The following is a 19,365-nucleotide window of genomic DNA, read 5'->3' as shown; positions in this document are numbered from 1 at the left end:
AGTTACTGAAGAGCTGGGAGTGGTTCCGGATCGTTCTTTTTGAGACCATCCCCCCCCCCTTGTCCTCCCCCCCCCCCCCCTTTTTTTTTTTTTGTCCTTCCCCTCCTCCCTTCCTCCCTGTTCTCCTCCGTCCCTCTCCCCCCCCCCCTTCCGAAATAATCTCCTTCTCGCTATACCTCTAGCAGGAAAATGCTAGAAACAAGATAAGAATACCTCTGTTTGTATAAAGTATATGCACCCCCCCTTCTGTACTGAACCATTTGATATTGGTAGTTAGGAATAGACATATTCTTTACTACAGACAGTTTTTCACCTTTGGAAACTTTGATCCTCCGATTGCTTGGCAATAGATAAATTCCACTGAGTTACGATCTGGTGGCAAATACTGTACTGATTATGTTCATGCTGTTTTGTATTTTATAATTTTTTAAAATAAATAAAAAACTCTTACTGTCAAAAAAAAAAATAGGGGATTTCTGCCAGCCCCAGGAGGTCGGGAGCATACGACAGCCAATGTGTCAAAGGTCTCTGGTTTTCCTGCTAGAGCGAAGTCAAATGTTATCTTGATGGGTATGTAGCCATCATATGGGCACTTCTGAGTCCCGATTGCCCCAAATCTCTAACTCCTCAAGCTTGCACAAAGGATTAGGGTTAGTACTTAAGTACTAACCCTAAGTACTTGTGGTAAAAGTCCCAATATAGCAATGTCACCTGGGCTTCCGTGTCCAGCAAGGCTTGTGTATATATGCCCCCTACCTGTATTGATACTATGGGGGAAGGCCCCACTAAGTCCTTTGGTAGGTTTCTCTATGGTTTGTGCCCTAACTAACCTTTTTGGGATGCAGGGGAGTTGGTTTAACTACTCGCTTGGCAAGGTGTGCATTGATTTCCTGTCCCTGTCTTCCATTCTCCGAGGATTTTTTTTTCTGTGGCTCGCTTAGGTACAAAAGCGTTAAGGGGACAAGTGGCTTGCGTCTCCCTTTCTCTTTGTCTCTCTTCCTCTCTCTTTTCTTGTCTTTGGAGTGCAGTTTTCCCTTGGGACTCTCAACTAGCTCCTTCACTGAGGTCCCTTGAAGTTTCCTGCCGGCTTTGGGAGAAGTCATTTTTGTAAAGTTCTTAGGACTTTGGTGAGTAATTGATGGCTAATGCCAGACTTGGGGTACTTAGCCCGAAAATGTCCAACCTCTCCACATCCATAACATCTCTTTTCTCGCTCCTGGTACAGTTTCTGTGCACTTGGACAGATCCCTTGCTCCTGGACCTTTGCTTGGGTCTCCATCACTTGCATCAGAGGATGATACATTGGAGTTTGAGCCTGAGCTACCTGAGCCATCAATTTGGTTGGCCCGAGTTCTGCTACTGGTTTATGGACGTCAGGAGGGCTCAACCCCATCGGTTCAGACACAGTTCTGCTATCCTCATCGGAGAATTCCCTTTCTGTATGGACAACTCGGGCCACCACTTTCTCCTTGTTCACAGCAGTAGAAATCAATTCTCTCAATCTTTGGCTTTTTTCTTCCAACAGAGCCTCTTCCTCTCGCACCTCCCTTATCAACTCAGGACAGATGGGTACCACCTGAGTTCTCTTTAGCAATAGCTTCAACACAATAGGATGATTGGGTTGGGCCTCATGCAGGACTCGGTGCAGATGGGCCTGGTCAACATCTTTGGGGTCAATGCCCTTCTTGAGTATAATTTGATGCAGAATCCTGTCTAATCTGGAGCTGTATTCGGACAGACACTCTGCGTCAAATTATCTTCGAGAAGGGCATTGACCCCAAAGTTGGCGAGTGTGGTTGAATTTATACAATCAGGTCAGCGGTGGTTTCAACCCTTCCGAATACAGCATACAAGGCATCTATGTAATCCATGGCAACACAAGTCCTCTTGCCCATCCTCAGGTTACAGATCACATCTGCTGCTGGGCCTCAAAGGCTCTCACTAAGCTGTTGTCGTTTCACAGCCTCTGAAACACTCCACTCTTCCATTGCCTGCAGAGCCTGGCTCATCCACGTCTCAAACTCGTCTTCTCCCACAGGAGTTGGCAATTGTCCTGAGAAAAATCTAAGTCTTCTGTAGCTCTGATTGGCATTTTCAGATCCATTCTTCACCATGCTATCGAGTAATCGGCTCATATCCGTGTAGAAAGAGAGGGGAGGAGCGCCTGCGAGTCGGCTCCTATTAGTACAGGATCCTTCTCCTGAGTTTTTTTTCCAAGGGTTGCTTCTCTGTCTGTTCTCTCTCCATTTTGAGTGGGAACACCCTTGCAGTCACTTCTTCAGTCAGATGTACCTCTTTCTCCTGAACACTCTGGCGACTCTTCCTGCCATTCTATCAGTGCCCGGACCTGATCCAACTCCTCTGAGACTTCTGTTGCCAGAGCTCCTAGCCACCTTCTGATCTCTTTCTCGGTGTGTTTATTCCCGGAAATCTCCAGAACAGTTCTCTTGTCTGTTGGTGCCCCATGACTTCTGCCCCAAGCAACTGCGGCCATTGAGACGACATCCCAGGCAGACTTTGGCTCCAGTCTAGGTCGGCTAGGGCCAGCTGCAGATAGCATCCCAGATGAGCCCCCAAATGTATTACGGCCCCCTAAGGGACTGCTTGGTATTACCTGCTCATCTGCACGGCCATGACCTGGTGAACATTCAAACCCACCTGACACTCTGGGTTCAGACATCCTTGTATCACTGTAGAGTAATAAATCAGACAACTCTGCGTATTTATGTTCTGAGAATATTTACTGGAACAAATTAAAGGAGATGTCACGAAAAGGAGGGAATTGATCTGCTGAGTTCTAGGCAAAAGCACCAATTCAGCAAAGGATTTCCTCCGAAAAACACAAGGCAAATATTAACAAATGGCAATATGACATGTACACTTCCTTGAAGAAATAATGCTACCTCCTTAAAGGATATTTATTGCTAGCAGATTATACTGACACTATGAAGAGGATGGAACCTGGCCAGCCTGTACTGCTACCCTAAGGAGAGAGTATAGGTCTAGTATCAATAATGTAATGGCCCTTGTATCAGCACTAACATCAATGTCCCCGTTGCAGATCTGATAGTCTTCACTGGTATGTAGGAGCTCATTAACTGTAATCCAATTAGGTGTGGTAGGAAGCAATAGATTTCTAAGGACAGTGTTCAAATAGATTCAGTAAAGTATTCCCAGGGTAGAGATGTCTGTGCAAAGTGTTCCAGTGAAACTATGACAAAGGATTGGTAAAGATTGGGCGACTGCCCTCTCACCAACGATCAGACCGTTAAGATTTCTTCCAGACTGTAACTCCTGTAGCGACACTCGTGCAACGGATCCGCCATCTCGATCTCACAATGTGAAGCTTGGTACACCGACTGACAGGCAACCGGAGCGGTGCTGGATGGATGTCCGACTTCAAACGGCAGCGCCAAGCCCCTCGGGTATGGGTTGGAAGGTGGTACTCCGTGTGGTAGGCCTTAACCTCTCTCTCCATGCACGGAGAGGTCTGTCTGGCATCAGACCTGAGAGGAAGAGAGCTCTGCGCTGGCTTTTGCTTCTTTTATAGCCACTCCCAGCAATCTTTCTAGTGGCAGCAAAGATCCCTGGGATATGTAGTCCAGGCACATAATCATGCAAAGCAATTATCGAATGGGAGAACTATTCATCCCACAAACCCTTTTATTTGGCACACGAATATGATGTCACCTGATACACTGATCACTAGAGGGACAGGCGATGCTTTGAAACACCGGAGGTCACAGTACTTTACGATTGTGGTCCATATTTCTACAATGATATGCTCCTGACCTCTGCGCTCTGTACACTGGGATTTATACGATCTACTCCTGACCACTGCGCTGTGTACGCTGGGATTTATATTATATATTCCTGACCACTGCGCTCTGTACGCTGGGATTTATATTATATACTTCTGACCTCTGCGCTCTGTACTCTGGGTTTTATATGATATGCTCCTGACCGCTGCGCTCCGTACGCTGGGATTTATATGATATGCTTCTGACCTCTGCGCTCCATACGCTGGGATTTATATTATATACTCCTGACCTCTGCACTCTGTATGCTGGGATTTATATGATATACTCCTGACCTCTGCGCTCTGTACGCTGGGATTTATATGATATATACTTCTGACCTCTGCGCTCTGTACTCTGGCTTTTATATGATATGCTCCTGACCGCTGCGCTCCGTACGCTGGGATTTATATGATATACTCCTGACCTCTGCACTCCATACGCTGGCATTTATATGATATGCTCCTGACCTCTGCGCTCTGTACGCTGGGATTTATATGATATATACTTCTGACCTCTGCGCTCTGTACTCTGGCTTTTATATGCTATGCTCCTGACCTCTGCGCTCCGTACTCTGGGATTCATGTGATATATACTTCTGACCTCTGCTCTCTGTACTCTGGGATTTATATGATATACTCCTGACCTCTGCACTCCGTACACTGGGATTTATATGATATGCTCCTGACCTCTGCGCTCCTTAATCTGGGATTTATATGACATACTCCTGACCTCTGTACTCTGGGATTTATATAATGTACTCCTGACCTCGGTGCGCTGGGATTTATATGATATGCTCCTGACCTCTGCGCTCCGCACGCTGGGATTTATATGATATACTCTTGACCTCTGCGCTCCGTACACTGGGATTTGTATGATATGCTCCTGACCTCTGCGCTCCGCACGCTGGGATTTATGATATACTCTTGACCTCTGCGCTCCATACGCTGGGATTTATGTGATATGCTTCTGACCTCTGCGCTCCATACGCTGGGATTTATATGATATATACTTCTGACCTCTGTACTCCGTACTCTGGGATTTATATGATATGCTGCTGACCTCTGCGCTCTGTACTCTGGGATTTATATGATATATACTTCTGACCTCTGCACTCCGTACGCTGGGATTTATGTGATATGCTTCTGACCTCTGCGCTCCATACACTGGGATTTATATGATATATACTTCTGACCTCTGCACTCCGTACACTGGGATTTATATGATATATACTTCTGATCTCTGCACTCTGTACTCTGGGTTTTATATTATATAAAAAACAGAAGAAAGAGGGCGCACCGGCCTTGTGCATTATCCTTAAAAAGTTTATATTATATACTCTGACCTCTGCGCACTCGGATGTTTATGATATGCTCCTGACCTCTGCACTCCGTACTCTGGGATTTATATGATATGACCCTGACCTCTGCTCTCTGTACGCTGGGATTTATATAATATACTCCTGACCTCTGCGCTCCGTACGCTGGGATTTATACTATATACTCCTGACCTCTGTGCTCCGTACTCTGGGATTTATATGATATACTCCTGACCTCTGCGCTCCGTACTCTGGGATTTATACTATATACTCCTGGCCTCTGTGCTCCGTACTCTGGGATTTATATGATATACTCCTGACCTCTGCGCTCTGTGCGCTGGGATTTATATGATATATACTTCTGACCTCTGCGCTCCGTACTCTGGGATTTATACTATATACTCCTGACCTCTCTGCTCCGTACTCTGGGATTTATACTATATACTCCTGACCTCTCTGCTCCGTACTCTGGGATTTATACTATATACTCCTGACCTCTGCGCTCCGTACTCTGGGATTTATATGATATACTCCTGACCTCTGCGCTCCGTACTCTGGGATTTATATGATATACTCCTGACCTCTGCGCTCCGTACGCTGGGATTTATACTATATACTCCTGACATCTGCACTCTGTACGTTTGGCTCCTCCTATGTTTAGCCACACCCCCAGCACTCTCCTGTATTCTGATAAAGGAAGGGGTGGAGCACTGTGATGGTCAGGTGTCTGAGGGGGAGGAGCCAGCTGCCAGAAGACACTGAGAGGTGTGTCCTGTAGGAGGATCGGGGTGAGTGGGCGTATCCGGTTATATGTGTCTCCTCCTATGGCAGGACTGAAGTGATAGAGATGACTCCTCCTTCCGCTCATGACCAGGAGATCAGGCAGAGATCGAGGCGTGGTCTCCTTCATGCATGGGGTGGAGTCTGCTGAAGTTACGGGGCGGGGTCTCTTATCCGCACAGATTAGAGGCGTGAGCGGCACAGCATTCTCCCATTGGTGGAAAGTTTCAGTTTGGCCCAGCCTCTAACTGACTGCTTATTGGAGAAGATCCGAAGTTGGATTTCGGCGCCGCCCCGTCCCGACGTTCCCTTGGCAACCAGAGACGCTTCCTGCAAACTTCGGGCGGAGGAGCGAGGTGAGTGACCGGGAAGTCCCGGGGTGTCCCTGGAGGATCTCGGGGGTGTCCCTGGAGGATCTCTTCTGGGGTGTCCCTGGAGGATCTCTGGGGTGTCCCTGGAGGATCTCGGGGGTGTCCCTGGAGGATCTCTGGGGTGTCCCTGGAGGATCTCTTCTGGGGTGTCCCTGGAGGATCTCGGGGGTGTCCCTGGAGGATCTCTGGGGTGTCCCTGGAGGATCTCTTCTGGGGTGTCCCTGGAGGATCTCGGGGGTGTCCCTGGAGGATCTCGGGGGTGTCCCTGGAGGATCTCTTCTGGGGTGTCCCTGGAGGATCTCGGGGGTGTCCCTGGAGGATCTCGGGGGTGTCCCTGGAGGATCTCGGGGGTGTCCCTGGAGGATCTCTGGGGTGTCCCTGGAGGATCTCTTCTGGGGTGTCCCTGGAGGATCTCGGGGGTGTCCCTGGAGGATCTCGGGGGTGTCCCTGGAGGATCTCTGGGGTGTCCCTGGAGGATCTCGGGGGTGTCCCTGGAGGATCTCGGGGGTGTCCCTGGAGGATCTCTGGGGTGTCCCTGGAGGATCTCGGGGGTGTCCCTGGAGGATCTCTGGGGTGTCCCTGGAGGATCTCGGGGGTGTCCCTGGAGGATCTCGGGGGTGTCCCTGGAGGATCTCGGGGGTGTCCCTGGAGGATCTCTGGGGTGTCCCTGGAGGATCTCGGGGGTGTCCCTGGAGGATCTCGGGGGTGTCCCTGGAGGATCTCGGGGGTGTCCCTGGAGGATCTCTTCTGGGGTGTCCCTGGAGGATCTCGGGGGTGTCCCTGGAGGATCTCGGGGGTGTCCCTGGAGGATCTCTGGGGTGTCCCTGGAGGATCTCTTCTGGGGTGTCCCTGGAGGATCTCGGGGGTGTCCCTGGAGGATCTCGGGGGTGTCCCTGGAGGATCTCTGGGGTGTCCCTGGAGGATCTCGGGGGTGTCCCTGGAGGATCTCTGGGGTGTCCCTGGAGGATCTCGGGGGTGTCCCTGGAGGATCTCGGGGGTGTCCCTGGAGGATCTCGGGGGTGTCCCTGGAGGATCTCGGGGGTGTCCCTGGAGGATCTCTTCTGGGGTGTTCCTGGAGGATCTCTTCTGGGGTGTCCCTGGAGGATCTCTTCTGGGGTGTCCCTGGAGGATCTCGGGGGTGTCCCTGGAGGATCTCGGGGGTGTCCCTGGAGGATCTCGGGGGTGTCCCTGGAGGATCTCTTCTGGGGTGTTCCTGGAGGATCTCTTCTGGGGTGTTCCTGGAGGATCTCTTCTGGGGTGTCCCTGGAGGATCTCGGGGGTGTCCCTGGAGGATCTCGGGGGTGTCCCTGGAGGATCTCTTCTGGGGTGTTCCTGGAGGATCTCTTCTGGGGTGTCCCTGGAGGATTTCTGGGGTGTCCCTGGAGGATCTCTGGGGTGTCCCTGGAGGCAGTGGCGTAGTGTGGGTTGTCAGCGCCCGGGGCAAGGCAAGTAATTTGCGCCCCCTAACCTGTGGACTTTTAGCACTCCCCGAGTCCTGTCCCTTCCCTTCCTACAATAGTACTAACCAACCTGATTCCTATACTGACCACTACACTCTACTGTCCACTACACTGACCACTACACTACACTGACCGCTATACTGCCCACTACACTATACTGACCACTATACTGACCTCTATACTGTCCACTACACTATACTATCCACTATACTGACCACTATATTGTCCACTATACTATACTGTCCACTACACTATACTGACCACTACACTGACCACTATACTGTCCACTACACTGACCGCTATACTGTCCACTACACTATACTGCCCACTACACTGACCGCTATACTGTCCACTACACTATACTGCCCACTACACTGACCGCTATACTGTCCACTACACTGACCGCTATACTGTCCACTACACTATACTGCCCACTACACTGACCGCTATACTGTCCACTACACGATACTGCCCACTACACTATACTGCCCACTATACTGACCTCTATACTGTCCACTACACTATACTGACCACTACACTGACCGCTATACTGTCCACTACACTATACTGTCCACTACACTGACCACTATACTGCCCACTACACTATACTGCCCACTATACTATACTGTCCACTATACTGCCCACTACACTATACTGTCCACTATACTGCCCACTACACTATACTGACCACTATACTGTCCACTACACTATACTGTCCACTACACTGCCCACTACACTATACTGTCCACTATATTGTCCACTACACTACACTGTCCACTACACTATATTGCCCACTACACTATACTGACCACTATACTGTCCACTACACTATATTGTCCACTACACTATATTGTCCACTACACTGACCACTACACTATACTGTCCACTATACTGCACTGACTACTTTACTGTCCACTACACTATCCTACCTACAGTATTCCTATACTGACCACTACACTGCATGACTCTAGCTGCTCTTCTTCACTCTCTCTCTCTCTGGTTGGCCACTCCCTCTTCCCAGACTGTGTCCCCTCCCCCTGGGCCAGCAACACGACTCTCATCACGAGAGAGTCTCACCTTTTCTTCTTTGTTTCCCATCGGTCCGGAGGGGAGCAGGAGAAGGAGACAGCGGCGGCTCACAATCTTGAATTTTTGTGTCCCCCGCACTCCGCCATGTTCAATCTCCGGCGCCTTGTGATTGGGTGTATGGGGTCATGTGCGGTGGCGGGGCTGGCCTGTTAACGCTCGCGCTTGATCCTGGAGTCCTGCCTCCGCACATGACCCTATTTACCCAATCACAGGGTGCCGGAGACTGAACATTTGCAGAGGCGGGACTCCAGGATGTACCGCAATCATGGACAGGCCAGCCGCGCCGCTGCACATGACCCCATACGGCCAATCACAGGGCGCCGGAGACTGAACATGGCGGCCAGAGCGTGGGGACACAGGGCAGTGAATTTAGGAGGAGGCAGCCAGTAGTCACACACTGGCGCAGAATTGCGCCCCCCTAAATGTTGCGCCCGGGGCCACGGCCCCCTCTGCACCCCCCACGCTACGCCACTGCCTGGAGGATCTCTTCTGGGGTGTCCCTGGAGGATCTCTTCTGGGGTGTTCCTGGAGGATCTCTGGGGTGTCCCTGGAGGATTTCTGGGGTGTCCCTGGAGGATCTCTTCTGGGGTGTCCCTGGAGGATCTCTTCTGGGGTGTTCCTGGAGGATCTCTGGGGTGTCCCTGGAGGATTTCTGGGGTGTCCCTGGAGGATCTCTTCTGGGGTGTTCCTGGAGGATTTCTGGGGTGTCCCTGGAGGATCTCTTCTGGGGTGTTCCTGGAGGATTTCTGGGGTGTCCCTGGAGGATCTCTGGGGTGTTCCTGGAGGATTTCTGGGGTGTCCTTGGAGGATCTCGGGGTCCTCCTGAAAAGTTTAGTGTCCCTGGAAGGTCATTTATACTGAGCGCTGTAGATATCCATACAGTACTTCCCCTCCCCCAACCGCTGTGCCCCAGTACCGAATACTGCAGTGGTGATCAAATACTACTAATAGAAAACTTGTGGGAAAAAATGATAGAAGAGTAAATTTGGGTTCAGCGTTGTATGACTGCGCGATTACCAGATAAAGTAACGCAGTGCTGAATAACAAAAAATGTCCTGGTCATGAAGGGGGTAAATCTTCCAGAGGTGAGGGGGTTAATGTCGATGATGATGCTTTTTGTTAGCACAGTGTACAGCTTTGTATATCTCCTGAAGAAGCCTAAGAGGGTGAAACATGTTGAGAGCAGATTTCACAAATCCTCTTACTGAAGTTGTTTCTGAATCTTGCTCTGTCCTTCCTACTCTCTACACCTTTCTATTGTGATTATTTTAATAATAAACTACATTTCTTACCTCCAATTGTATTCATTTGTCATGCATGACAGCCAGGCAACCAGCATTTTCACTTCATGGCCTGGGCTGTCCCTGAACTGTCCCCCCCCCCCCTCCATGAAGGAGGAGGCAGCCAGGGAAATGGCATTTTTAGCGGTGGTTGACCAGTGTGGAATTTTCTGTTGTCTAGGTGGGGAAGGAAGATCCGGTGATGGCGGATCTGGGGAGTCACCGGTGCCACAACTGCAACATGACGTTCCGCACCCGATCCCTGCTGGAGAAGCATCGGGAGAAGTTCTGTATCGGGAGCCAAATCGGGGACCCCACTGTACTGCGCTCCCGCTATGTGAGCACCTCACTGCCGCGACAAGCTGACACACCTGACTTCACGGTAATAAGGGTTGGGGGAGGAGGGGGTCATTCACCAAAGACCAAAAATATTGTGAAGTGAGCAGCCAATCAGAAACAATCTTTCTTCTGAACTGACAGGAAGCTAACATCCGATTGGCTGTCATACCTTATCACATCCCATGCCTGCCAAACCTTCCCTTTTCTATAGGGAGAAGGGAAGGAAGTGATGACCTGTCCCAAGAATCACCCTTTCCAGATTGTATCCATATGGGTGGGGGGAGGGGAGACTCTAATCTTGAGACTTTGCTAATTTAATGGCATTAAACCTTTTTTATTATCGGAAAAGGTGAACTAACCCTTTAAAGCTTATTTACTTACACATGCATGTTGCGTCACATGTTACACGTATTTCTAGTAGAACACCCATTGAAAATAATATACATCTATACTGGAAGCAGAAGGTGCCAGAAACAGACATGCAACGCATTTCGTCATGGATTGAAATTTTTATTATTCGGAGATTCGGAAGTATCTAAATTTCTGAATCACAATAGTGACGAATTTCAACAAATCCAAAATAAATTATAATGAAATGAATTATTTTAGTTCGAAAATGAATTTGAATTTAAAATGGAAACATATTACAATAAATGCCATAAGAGGCATAAAAGTGAAATAAGATGATAATTCTTATAGAATAGAAAATAGAAGAATAAAACCCCCAAAAAATGTAATAGATTAGAATAGAATGAAAAAAATAAAGCCATCTTCTGAATTTCAACATTCAAATTTAGAATACAATGTAATAAAATACATTAGAAAATAAAAGAACAGAATAGAAAAAAAATATAATAAATAAGATTAGAAGAGAAAGAATTAAGTAAAGTACTTTATGCTTAAAATGGAAAAACTAAATGAGATCAAAGCAAAATAAATATCCACTCACTAAAAACATAATATTAAGAGTCCATATGAGTGAAGAGTAATAAACAGATGTTGTTGTTCTTCAGAGGAAGATCACAATATGGAAGCTAGTGATGTGGATAAGCTCTGCTCAGGAGATCACAAGCGCCTTTTATCTTATAACCAGAAAAGGGGAAAAGGTACCATCCAATGGTGTCACAGAAGTTGCCACCATCCCTAGCATACGGAGAAAGGAAAAGGACCCCTCAGAGAGTGGTGGGACTTTGAAGGCAATGAAATAGGAATAAAAAAACAGGTTTTATTAATACAAATATATAAAAATATACATATCGAAAAAAATTTTTTGCAAATACAAGCATATAAGTCAGTTTGACAATAAAAACAATATTCTGCTGGTAAGCGAACAAAAGATGTGTTCATGTAGTCTTCTACCTGAGCCTACGCGTTTCGGGACTGGAGTCCCTTCATCAGGGGCAAATGGTAAGCAGACTTTACACTAGTAAAACATGAAATATCGTAATTAAGTACAATTGCATTGAACATGTTTACTGCATTTGACATCATTCTAGGAAAAAAAAAAAAAAAAAAAAAAAAAAACTACACACCCAAGCATGAACAGGAGGAGAGACCAACCGCCGGAGCCACTCTCGGGGGCAACCACACACAGGACGCCCGGAAACCAAAATTTGGGAAACGGGCGTATTACTGGCCCCACCTTCTCCACACTGGTCCCAGTGTATCACCACAAAGGGGGACAACGCTACCCCAGGAGGTCCCAGCGAACGAGAAATCAGAGGGGAAAAGGGGGATTCGCTGTCTGAAAATACAAAAAAGGGGAAAACAAAAAAAGGCCTTATGTGCTGAATTGTTAGAAAAAAGGGGGGGGCTTGTAAAATAATTAAATATACATCTGCTGAAGACGCATAAGTAACATGTGTCAGAACAGCAATACAACCATGTGTTAAGAATGCATGCAAATCGCACAGCATGCGGGTATTCATCAAAGTCATAGGTGAGAAAGTAATCTCAGTATTCATAACTTACCCCAATATTGGTGTGTAAAAGTATACCCAGTAGCAAGTAGAGGAAGCGGATGTGCTAGAAGCGCAAAATCTGCTAAGGTTAGAATGAGAGGTAGCGACCTCATGCAGATAAATCTGTAAAGGAAAAGTAAAGGAAGGATGTTGGCTATGTGTAATGCAGCCCAATGTGCATGGCCAGGGTGTTCCCCGGGCAGGCACGCTGAGCGGTATGCTTGTATTCGGGGATATAGGTGAGAATAGTCCTGGTAGGTAGTGCAGAGAGAGCCTTACCTGAGTCTCTAATGTTTCAGTTGTTGTTGATGGCTTACAGCCGCCCCACACCGCCGCCGCCGCGCCAGACAGTGACACAGACGCCGGAGTTGGGGGGCGGGATATAAGAGGAGGAAGAGGAGGTGGGTGCGGCAATGATTGGCGTAGGATCCCGCCAATCATACCGCAGCTCCAATCGGTAGCAGAGGCAGGGAAACCCTACAGCGTCAACAGACGCTGAGAAGGGGAAACCATGACGACGTGGTATGAAAGGAGGAAAAAGGGGGCGGGTGCGGCAATGATTGGCGTGAGATCCCGCCCATTACACCGCAGCTCCAATCAGTGACAGATGCCAGGGGATTCCCACAGCGTCAATGGACGCTGAGAAGGGGAACCCGTGGCAACAGTCAGGCAAAGCAAAAGAGGAGAGGACTTACATAGAGGTGATCTGCCCCTCCACCGATGCACAGGTAGAATGTGCATCAAGTAGGACAATGCAAACCACCTCATGGGGGGAAAATCTACAAAAATTGTATTAATAGGAGTAGGAATCGGTGGGTATCTACAAAAATTGTATTAATAGGAGTAGGAATCGGTGGGTATGGAGAATACCCACCGATCGTCGTCACAGGGACACCCCAGAGGCAGAAGGACCCTGGGCGGGAGCTGCACGGCACCCCCCCACACAGCAAACCGTGGGGGGGGGGGGTTCACGCAAAAACCGCCCACCGACGCGGGAGAGGGCACCATAAGTAATGTGAAGAAGATGTATGGATAGGGGTAGAGGAAGGAACAGAGGTGTTGAGAATACCCTCCGATTGTCGCTGCAGGGACATTTCAGGGGCAGAGGGACCCTGGGCGGGAGCCGCACGGCACCCCCCCACAGCAAATGGTGGGGGGGGGGTAATGCAGAAACCGCCCACCGACGCAGGAGAGGGCACCATAAATGGCGGGCATGGACCGGCAGCAAGTGAGCCGCCAGACACTCCGCAAGTCTGTTCCGGGTGCCCATTAAAGAGGCCCCCCGAAGGACAAAAATTTCCCGGGGGGCCCGCGTGCGCCGGGCGGGACAAAGAGGGGCCAGAGCTGTGGCGGAAAGATGTTACCCAAGTGTAGCCGACAGTGTGTCCCAAATCATGGCATACCTGTGTGTGAAGAAAGGGGGGAAATAAAAATAAACAAAAACAGCAAGAAAAGGACATACACAGAGGCAACCAAGGAGGACATAACAGCATCGGTATTTTATAAATCTTTCTCGCAAACCCCAGAGGAAAAACCCTCTAGAAAAGATCTAAAACTCAAATGATCATTGAGGCCGGGGGGTGAGGTGGCAGCAAGGTCTGCAATCCAGCGGGCCTCCCGCTGCAGCAGGGCCTTATTCCAATCCCCACCCCTCGGACTGGGGTGCACTCTGTCCAGAATTAGAAAGTAGATATTGGGGAAAGTACCATGATGCACATTAGCCACATGTCTCCCCAGTGGAAGTTCAGGATTCGCTTTCCTCATGGCGGAGATGTGCCGTGAGGCTCGCACCGAGAATCTTTGTTTGGTCTTGCCTACATAGAATTGAAGACACTGGCAAACTAGAAGATATATCACACCTTCTGTTTTACAGTTAGCAAAATGGCGAGGTCTATATGGATGTCCATTGGGGAGGGTCACATGCTGTTGTGTGTTCATGAATCTACAAGTGGAGCATCCTCCACATGTGAATGTTCCAAACCTCTTACAGGGGTCCCCGCGTGTTTCACCAGCAAATTCACTGCGGACCAAGTGGTCACGCAGGGAACTGGTACGCCGGTAAGTGATTTCCGGCCGAGCAGGTAGATATGGGCGTAGAGTATTGTCAGAGTGTAAAAGGTGCCAATGTTTATTGAGAATAGATTCAATGGATTCATGTTGGTTTGTAAATTTTGGTTTCCGGGCGTCCTGTGTGTGGTTGCCCCCGAGAGTGGCTCCGGCGGTTGGTCTCTCCTCCTGTTCATGCTTGGGTGTGTAGTTTTTTTTTTTTTTTTTTCCTAGAATGATGTCAAATGCAGTAAACATGTTCAATGCAATTGTACTTAATTACGATATTTCATGTTTTACTAGTGTAAAGTCTGCTTACCATTTGCCCCTGATGAAGGGACTCCAGTCCCGAAACGCGTAGGCTCAGGTAGAAGACTACATGAACACATCTTTTGTTCGCTTACCAGCAGAATATTGTTTTTATTGTCAAACTGACTTATATGCTTGTATTTGCAAAAAATTTTTTTCGATATGTATATTTTTATATATTTGTATTAATAAAACCTGTTTTTTTATTCCTATTTCGTTGCCTTCAAAGTCCCACCACTCTCTGAGGGGTCCTTTTCCTTTCTCTTTATCTTATAACCAACCACAGTCTCAGGATGAAGCGATATGATACCAGCTCTCCTCCTCTCATTGGCCCACAGACAGTCACCAGACACATAGAAGAAAGGAGGGGCTCCCATAGTGTAAAAACCTTTATAACTCTAATAATTACAGAGAAATGCTCTTATATATATCTGGCATCCAATACTGTTTGAGCCGTCGGCTCACTCAGACGAACGCCCGTTACTTCCGGGACTACGCGTGTTCAGGTGACGTCATCACGCCGCTCTCCCTTTACTTTATGCGCTACTAAAAATGTTGATGATTAAAGTAAATCAAAATGTATATAAAGCTGAACTTCTAAAGTGTCACCAAGAGATATGTAAATAATAAAATGAAGCCGCACTATAAACTATAATCAACACTAAAACAATATAAAGTGCAAATGTGATAAACAGATCCGATGTGTGCAAATCATCCGAAATATTCCAATAAAAAATGTGCATCAAATATCACAACCATTAAAAGTCTCTCCAATTGTGCAAAATAAGTGCAAAAAACAGGAGGGGGGGAGGGGAAAAGTGTCCAAGTGGAAATCATCAGGATAGGATGTGACGATCGTCTGTAGAGAACAATCACACCCAACGTGTTCTCCTCTCACCCCGATGGGTCATCAAGATGTTCGATCCGGGGAACCGTCTTCCTCTTCAATGGAAATATCCCAACAGGATGAATAACAACGGAAGCTGTGGAACGTATGGGAAAACATCCATCCCATCCATCCATCCTTCCATCCATCCATCCCATCCATCCTTCCATCCCATCCATCCATCCCATCCACCCATCCATCCATCCCATCCATCCATCCATCCATCCACCCCATCCACCCACCCATCCATCCATCCATCCACCCATCCATCCACCCCATCCATCCCATCCATCCATCCTTCCATCCATCCATCCCATCCATCCTTCCATCCCATCCATCCATCCCATCCACCCATCCATCCATCCCATCCATCCATCCATCCATCCATCCATCCATCCACCCACCCATCCATCCATCCACCCATCCATCCACCCCATCCATCCCATCCATCCATCCATCCATCCTTCCGCCCATCCATCCATCCCATCCATTCATCCATCCCATCCATCCATCCCATCCATCCATCCCATCCATCCATCCATCCATCCCATCCATCCATCCATCCTATCCATCCCATCCATCTATCCCATCCATCCATCCCATCCATCCATCCACCCATCCATCCATCCCATCCATCCATCCATCCCATCCATCCACCCATCCATCCATCCATCCACCCATCCATCCACCCATCCATCCACCCCATTCATCCATCCACCCATCCGTCCATCCACCCCATCCATCCATTCATCCATCCCATCCATCCATCCATCCATCCCACCCATCCATCTGTTCATCCATCCCATCCATCCATTCATCCACCCCACCCATCCATCTGTTCATCCATCCATCCTACCCATCCATCTGTTCATCCATCCATCCCTTGAGGCTGCAGTCATTCTTCATCCTGTTGGGATATTTCCATTGAAGAGGAAGACGGTTCCCCGGATCGAACATCTTGATGACCCATCGGGGTGAGAGGAGAACACGTTGGGTGTGATTGTTCTCTACAGGCGATCGTCACATCCTATCCTGATGATTTCCACTTGGACACTTTCCCCTCCCCCCTCCTGTTTTTTACACAATTGGAGAGACTTTTATGGTTGTGATATTTGATGCACATTTTTTTATTGGCATTGGAATATTTCGGATGATTTGCACACATCGGATCTGTTTATCACATTTGCACTTTATATTGTTTTAGTGTTGATTGTAGTTTATAGCGCGGCTTCATTTTATTATTTACAAAATAGAATATTCCAGTTTTTGGAAATTCAAATTCATTGGGAAAATTTGAATCCGGTTGAAAACGAATAAATAAAACAAAACTAAATGAAATTAGCTACATAAAGAATCGATCGGAAATGAAGAACACCAACGTTTTCTGCACACGTCTCGCCAGAAACACGGAAGAATAATCAAAAAAGAGAGCCAACGCATATCGGGGTTCAGCCCCCCCCTCAGAAATGGGCGGGACTATAAATGATAACAATATTTCTATAATATGGATACGATGAATATTATTGGTCATATTCTAGGAGTATTGATGATACAACACGCCCACCCTGATGAAGGGGGAGGAGTCTTTTTATTGATGACTTCCCTCATTGATCTGGCGGGATGTATATAGATGAACTTCCTGATATATGAGACCAGTGAAGCCCCTTTCACACTTCTCAGTGGGAATGCGCGGTCCTGCTCACTTTTTTGGGGACAGTTTTCATGCGTTTCTGCATGTCGCACATATCGGCCGCCCTTTGCACGTTTAGTACATAAAAAAGCTCCCGCACCTTTGTGGGTGACGCGTTTCGTGTGTGTTTTGTCGTGATTGGCATACATTTTAGTCCCAGGACAATTGTGCACAGCATTCAAGGTGCTGTGAAGAATGAAAAGGCACCCAAACGCGTGACGCGATATTAGCGTGATTTGGAATCTCGAGGATTTTGCCCAGGATTCCAATTGGCTCGGTGTGAATGAGGTCTTTTCATTGGTACTAAATATCAGAGATCTGGCGCCTCTCTGGACGCCCCAACATGCCGTATAATAAAGATCACCAACAAGGCGGGTGCATTGCCTTTGTAATGATGATCAATAGAAATGTAATATGTGCAGAAATCTTACCCTGGGGACATTCTAAGGACAACTCTCTGGGAAGAGATCGCTTTCAGCTTCCCAGGACAGGAAGTGAAGGGATATCTCCCCGATGGAGGACAGGAAGTGAAGGGATATCTCCCCGATGGAGGACAGGAAGTGAAGGGATATCTCCCCGATGGGGCAGGACAGAAAGTGAAGGGATATCTCCCCGATGGGACAGGACAGGAAGTGAAGGGATATCTCCCCGATGGGACAGGACAGGAAGTGAAGGGATATCTCCCCGATGGGACAGGACAGAAAGTGAAGGGATATCTCCCCAATGGGACAGGACAGAAAGTGAAAGAATATCTCCCCGATGGGACAGGACAGGAAGTGAAGGGATATCTCCCCGATGGGACAGGACAGGAAGTGAAAGAATATCTCCCCGATGGGACAGGACAGGAAGTGAAGGGATATCTCCCCGATGGGACAGGACAGAAAGTGAAAGAATATCTCCCCGATGGGGCAGGACAGGAAGTGAAAGAATATCTCCCCGATGGGGCAGGACAGGAAGTGAAGGGATATCTCCCCGATGGGACAGGACAGGAAGTGAAAGAATATCTCCCCGATGGGGCAGGACAGGAAGTGAAGGGATATCTCCCCGATGGAGGACAGGAAGTGAAGGGATATCTCCCCGATGGGACAGGACAGGAAGTGAAGGGATATCTCCCCGATGGGGCAGGACAGAAAGTGAAAGAATATCTCCCCGATGGGACAGGACAGGAAGTGAAGGGATATCTCCCCGATGGGACAGGACAGGAAGTGAAGGGATATCTCCCCGATGGGGCAGGACAGGAAGTGAAGGGATATCTCCCCGATGGGACAGGACAGAAAGTGAAAGAATATCTCCCCGATGGGGCAGGACAGGAAGTGAAGGGATATCTCCCCGATGGGACAGGACAGGAAGTGAAAGAATATCTCCCCGATGGGGCAGGACAGGAAGTGAAGGGATATCTCCCCGATGGGACAGGACAGGAAGTGAAGGGATATCTCCCCGATGGGACAGGAAGTGAAAGAATATCTCCCCGATGGGGCAGGACAGGAAGTGAAGGGATATCTCCCCGATGCGGCAGGACAGGAAGTGAAGGGATATCTCCCCGATGGGGCAGGACAGGAAGTGAAGGGATATCTCCCCGATGGGGCAGGACAGGAAGTGAAGGGATATCTCCCCGATGGGGCAGGACAGGAAGTGAAGGGATATCTCCCCGATGGGGCAGGACAGGAAGTGAAGGGATATCTCCCCGATGGGGCAGGACAGGAAGTGAAGGGATATCTCCCCGATGGGGCAGGACAGGAAGTGAAGGGATATCTCCCCGATGGGACAGGACAGAAAGTGAAAGAATATCTCCCCGATGGGGCAGGACAGGAAGTGAAGGGATATCTCCCCGATGGGACAGGACAGGAAGTGAAAGAATATCTCCCCGATGGGGCAGGACAGGAAGTGAAGGGATATCTCCCCGATGGGACAGGACAGGAAGTGAAGGGATATCTCCCCGATGGAGGACAGGAAGTGAAGGGATATCTCCCCGATGGGACAGGACAGGAAGTGAAGGGATATCTCCCCGATGGGGCAGGACAGAAAGTGAAAGAATATCT

The 19,365-nt window shown here is 48.6% G+C and overlaps 1 protein-coding gene across 2 annotated transcripts in view; it reads left to right on the top strand.

Moving 5' to 3' along the window:
- The first annotated feature begins 6,115 nt into the window (after positions 1 to 6,115).
- CCDC17 (coiled-coil domain containing 17) overlaps positions 6,116 to 19,365 on the top strand; it is a 195,254-nt gene continuing 182,004 nt past the window's right edge. For both annotated transcript variants that reach the window (XM_073594020.1, XM_073594019.1), the window contains exons 1-2: positions 6,116 to 6,251; positions 10,277 to 10,477. In XM_073594020.1, coding sequence (XP_073450121.1) covers positions 10,298 to 10,477 — 180 coding nt within the window. In that variant the 5' untranslated portion in view covers positions 6,116 to 6,251; positions 10,277 to 10,297. The remainder of the gene's footprint in view (positions 6,252 to 10,276; positions 10,478 to 19,365) is intronic.

Source organism: Aquarana catesbeiana, linkage group LG07, assembly GCF_042186555.1.
Source record: "Aquarana catesbeiana isolate 2022-GZ linkage group LG07, ASM4218655v1, whole genome shotgun sequence".
NCBI lineage: Eukaryota > Metazoa > Chordata > Amphibia > Anura > Ranidae > Aquarana > Aquarana catesbeiana.
Note: the sequence above shows the minus strand (reverse complement) of the source record. Positions and strands in the feature narration are given on the sequence as shown.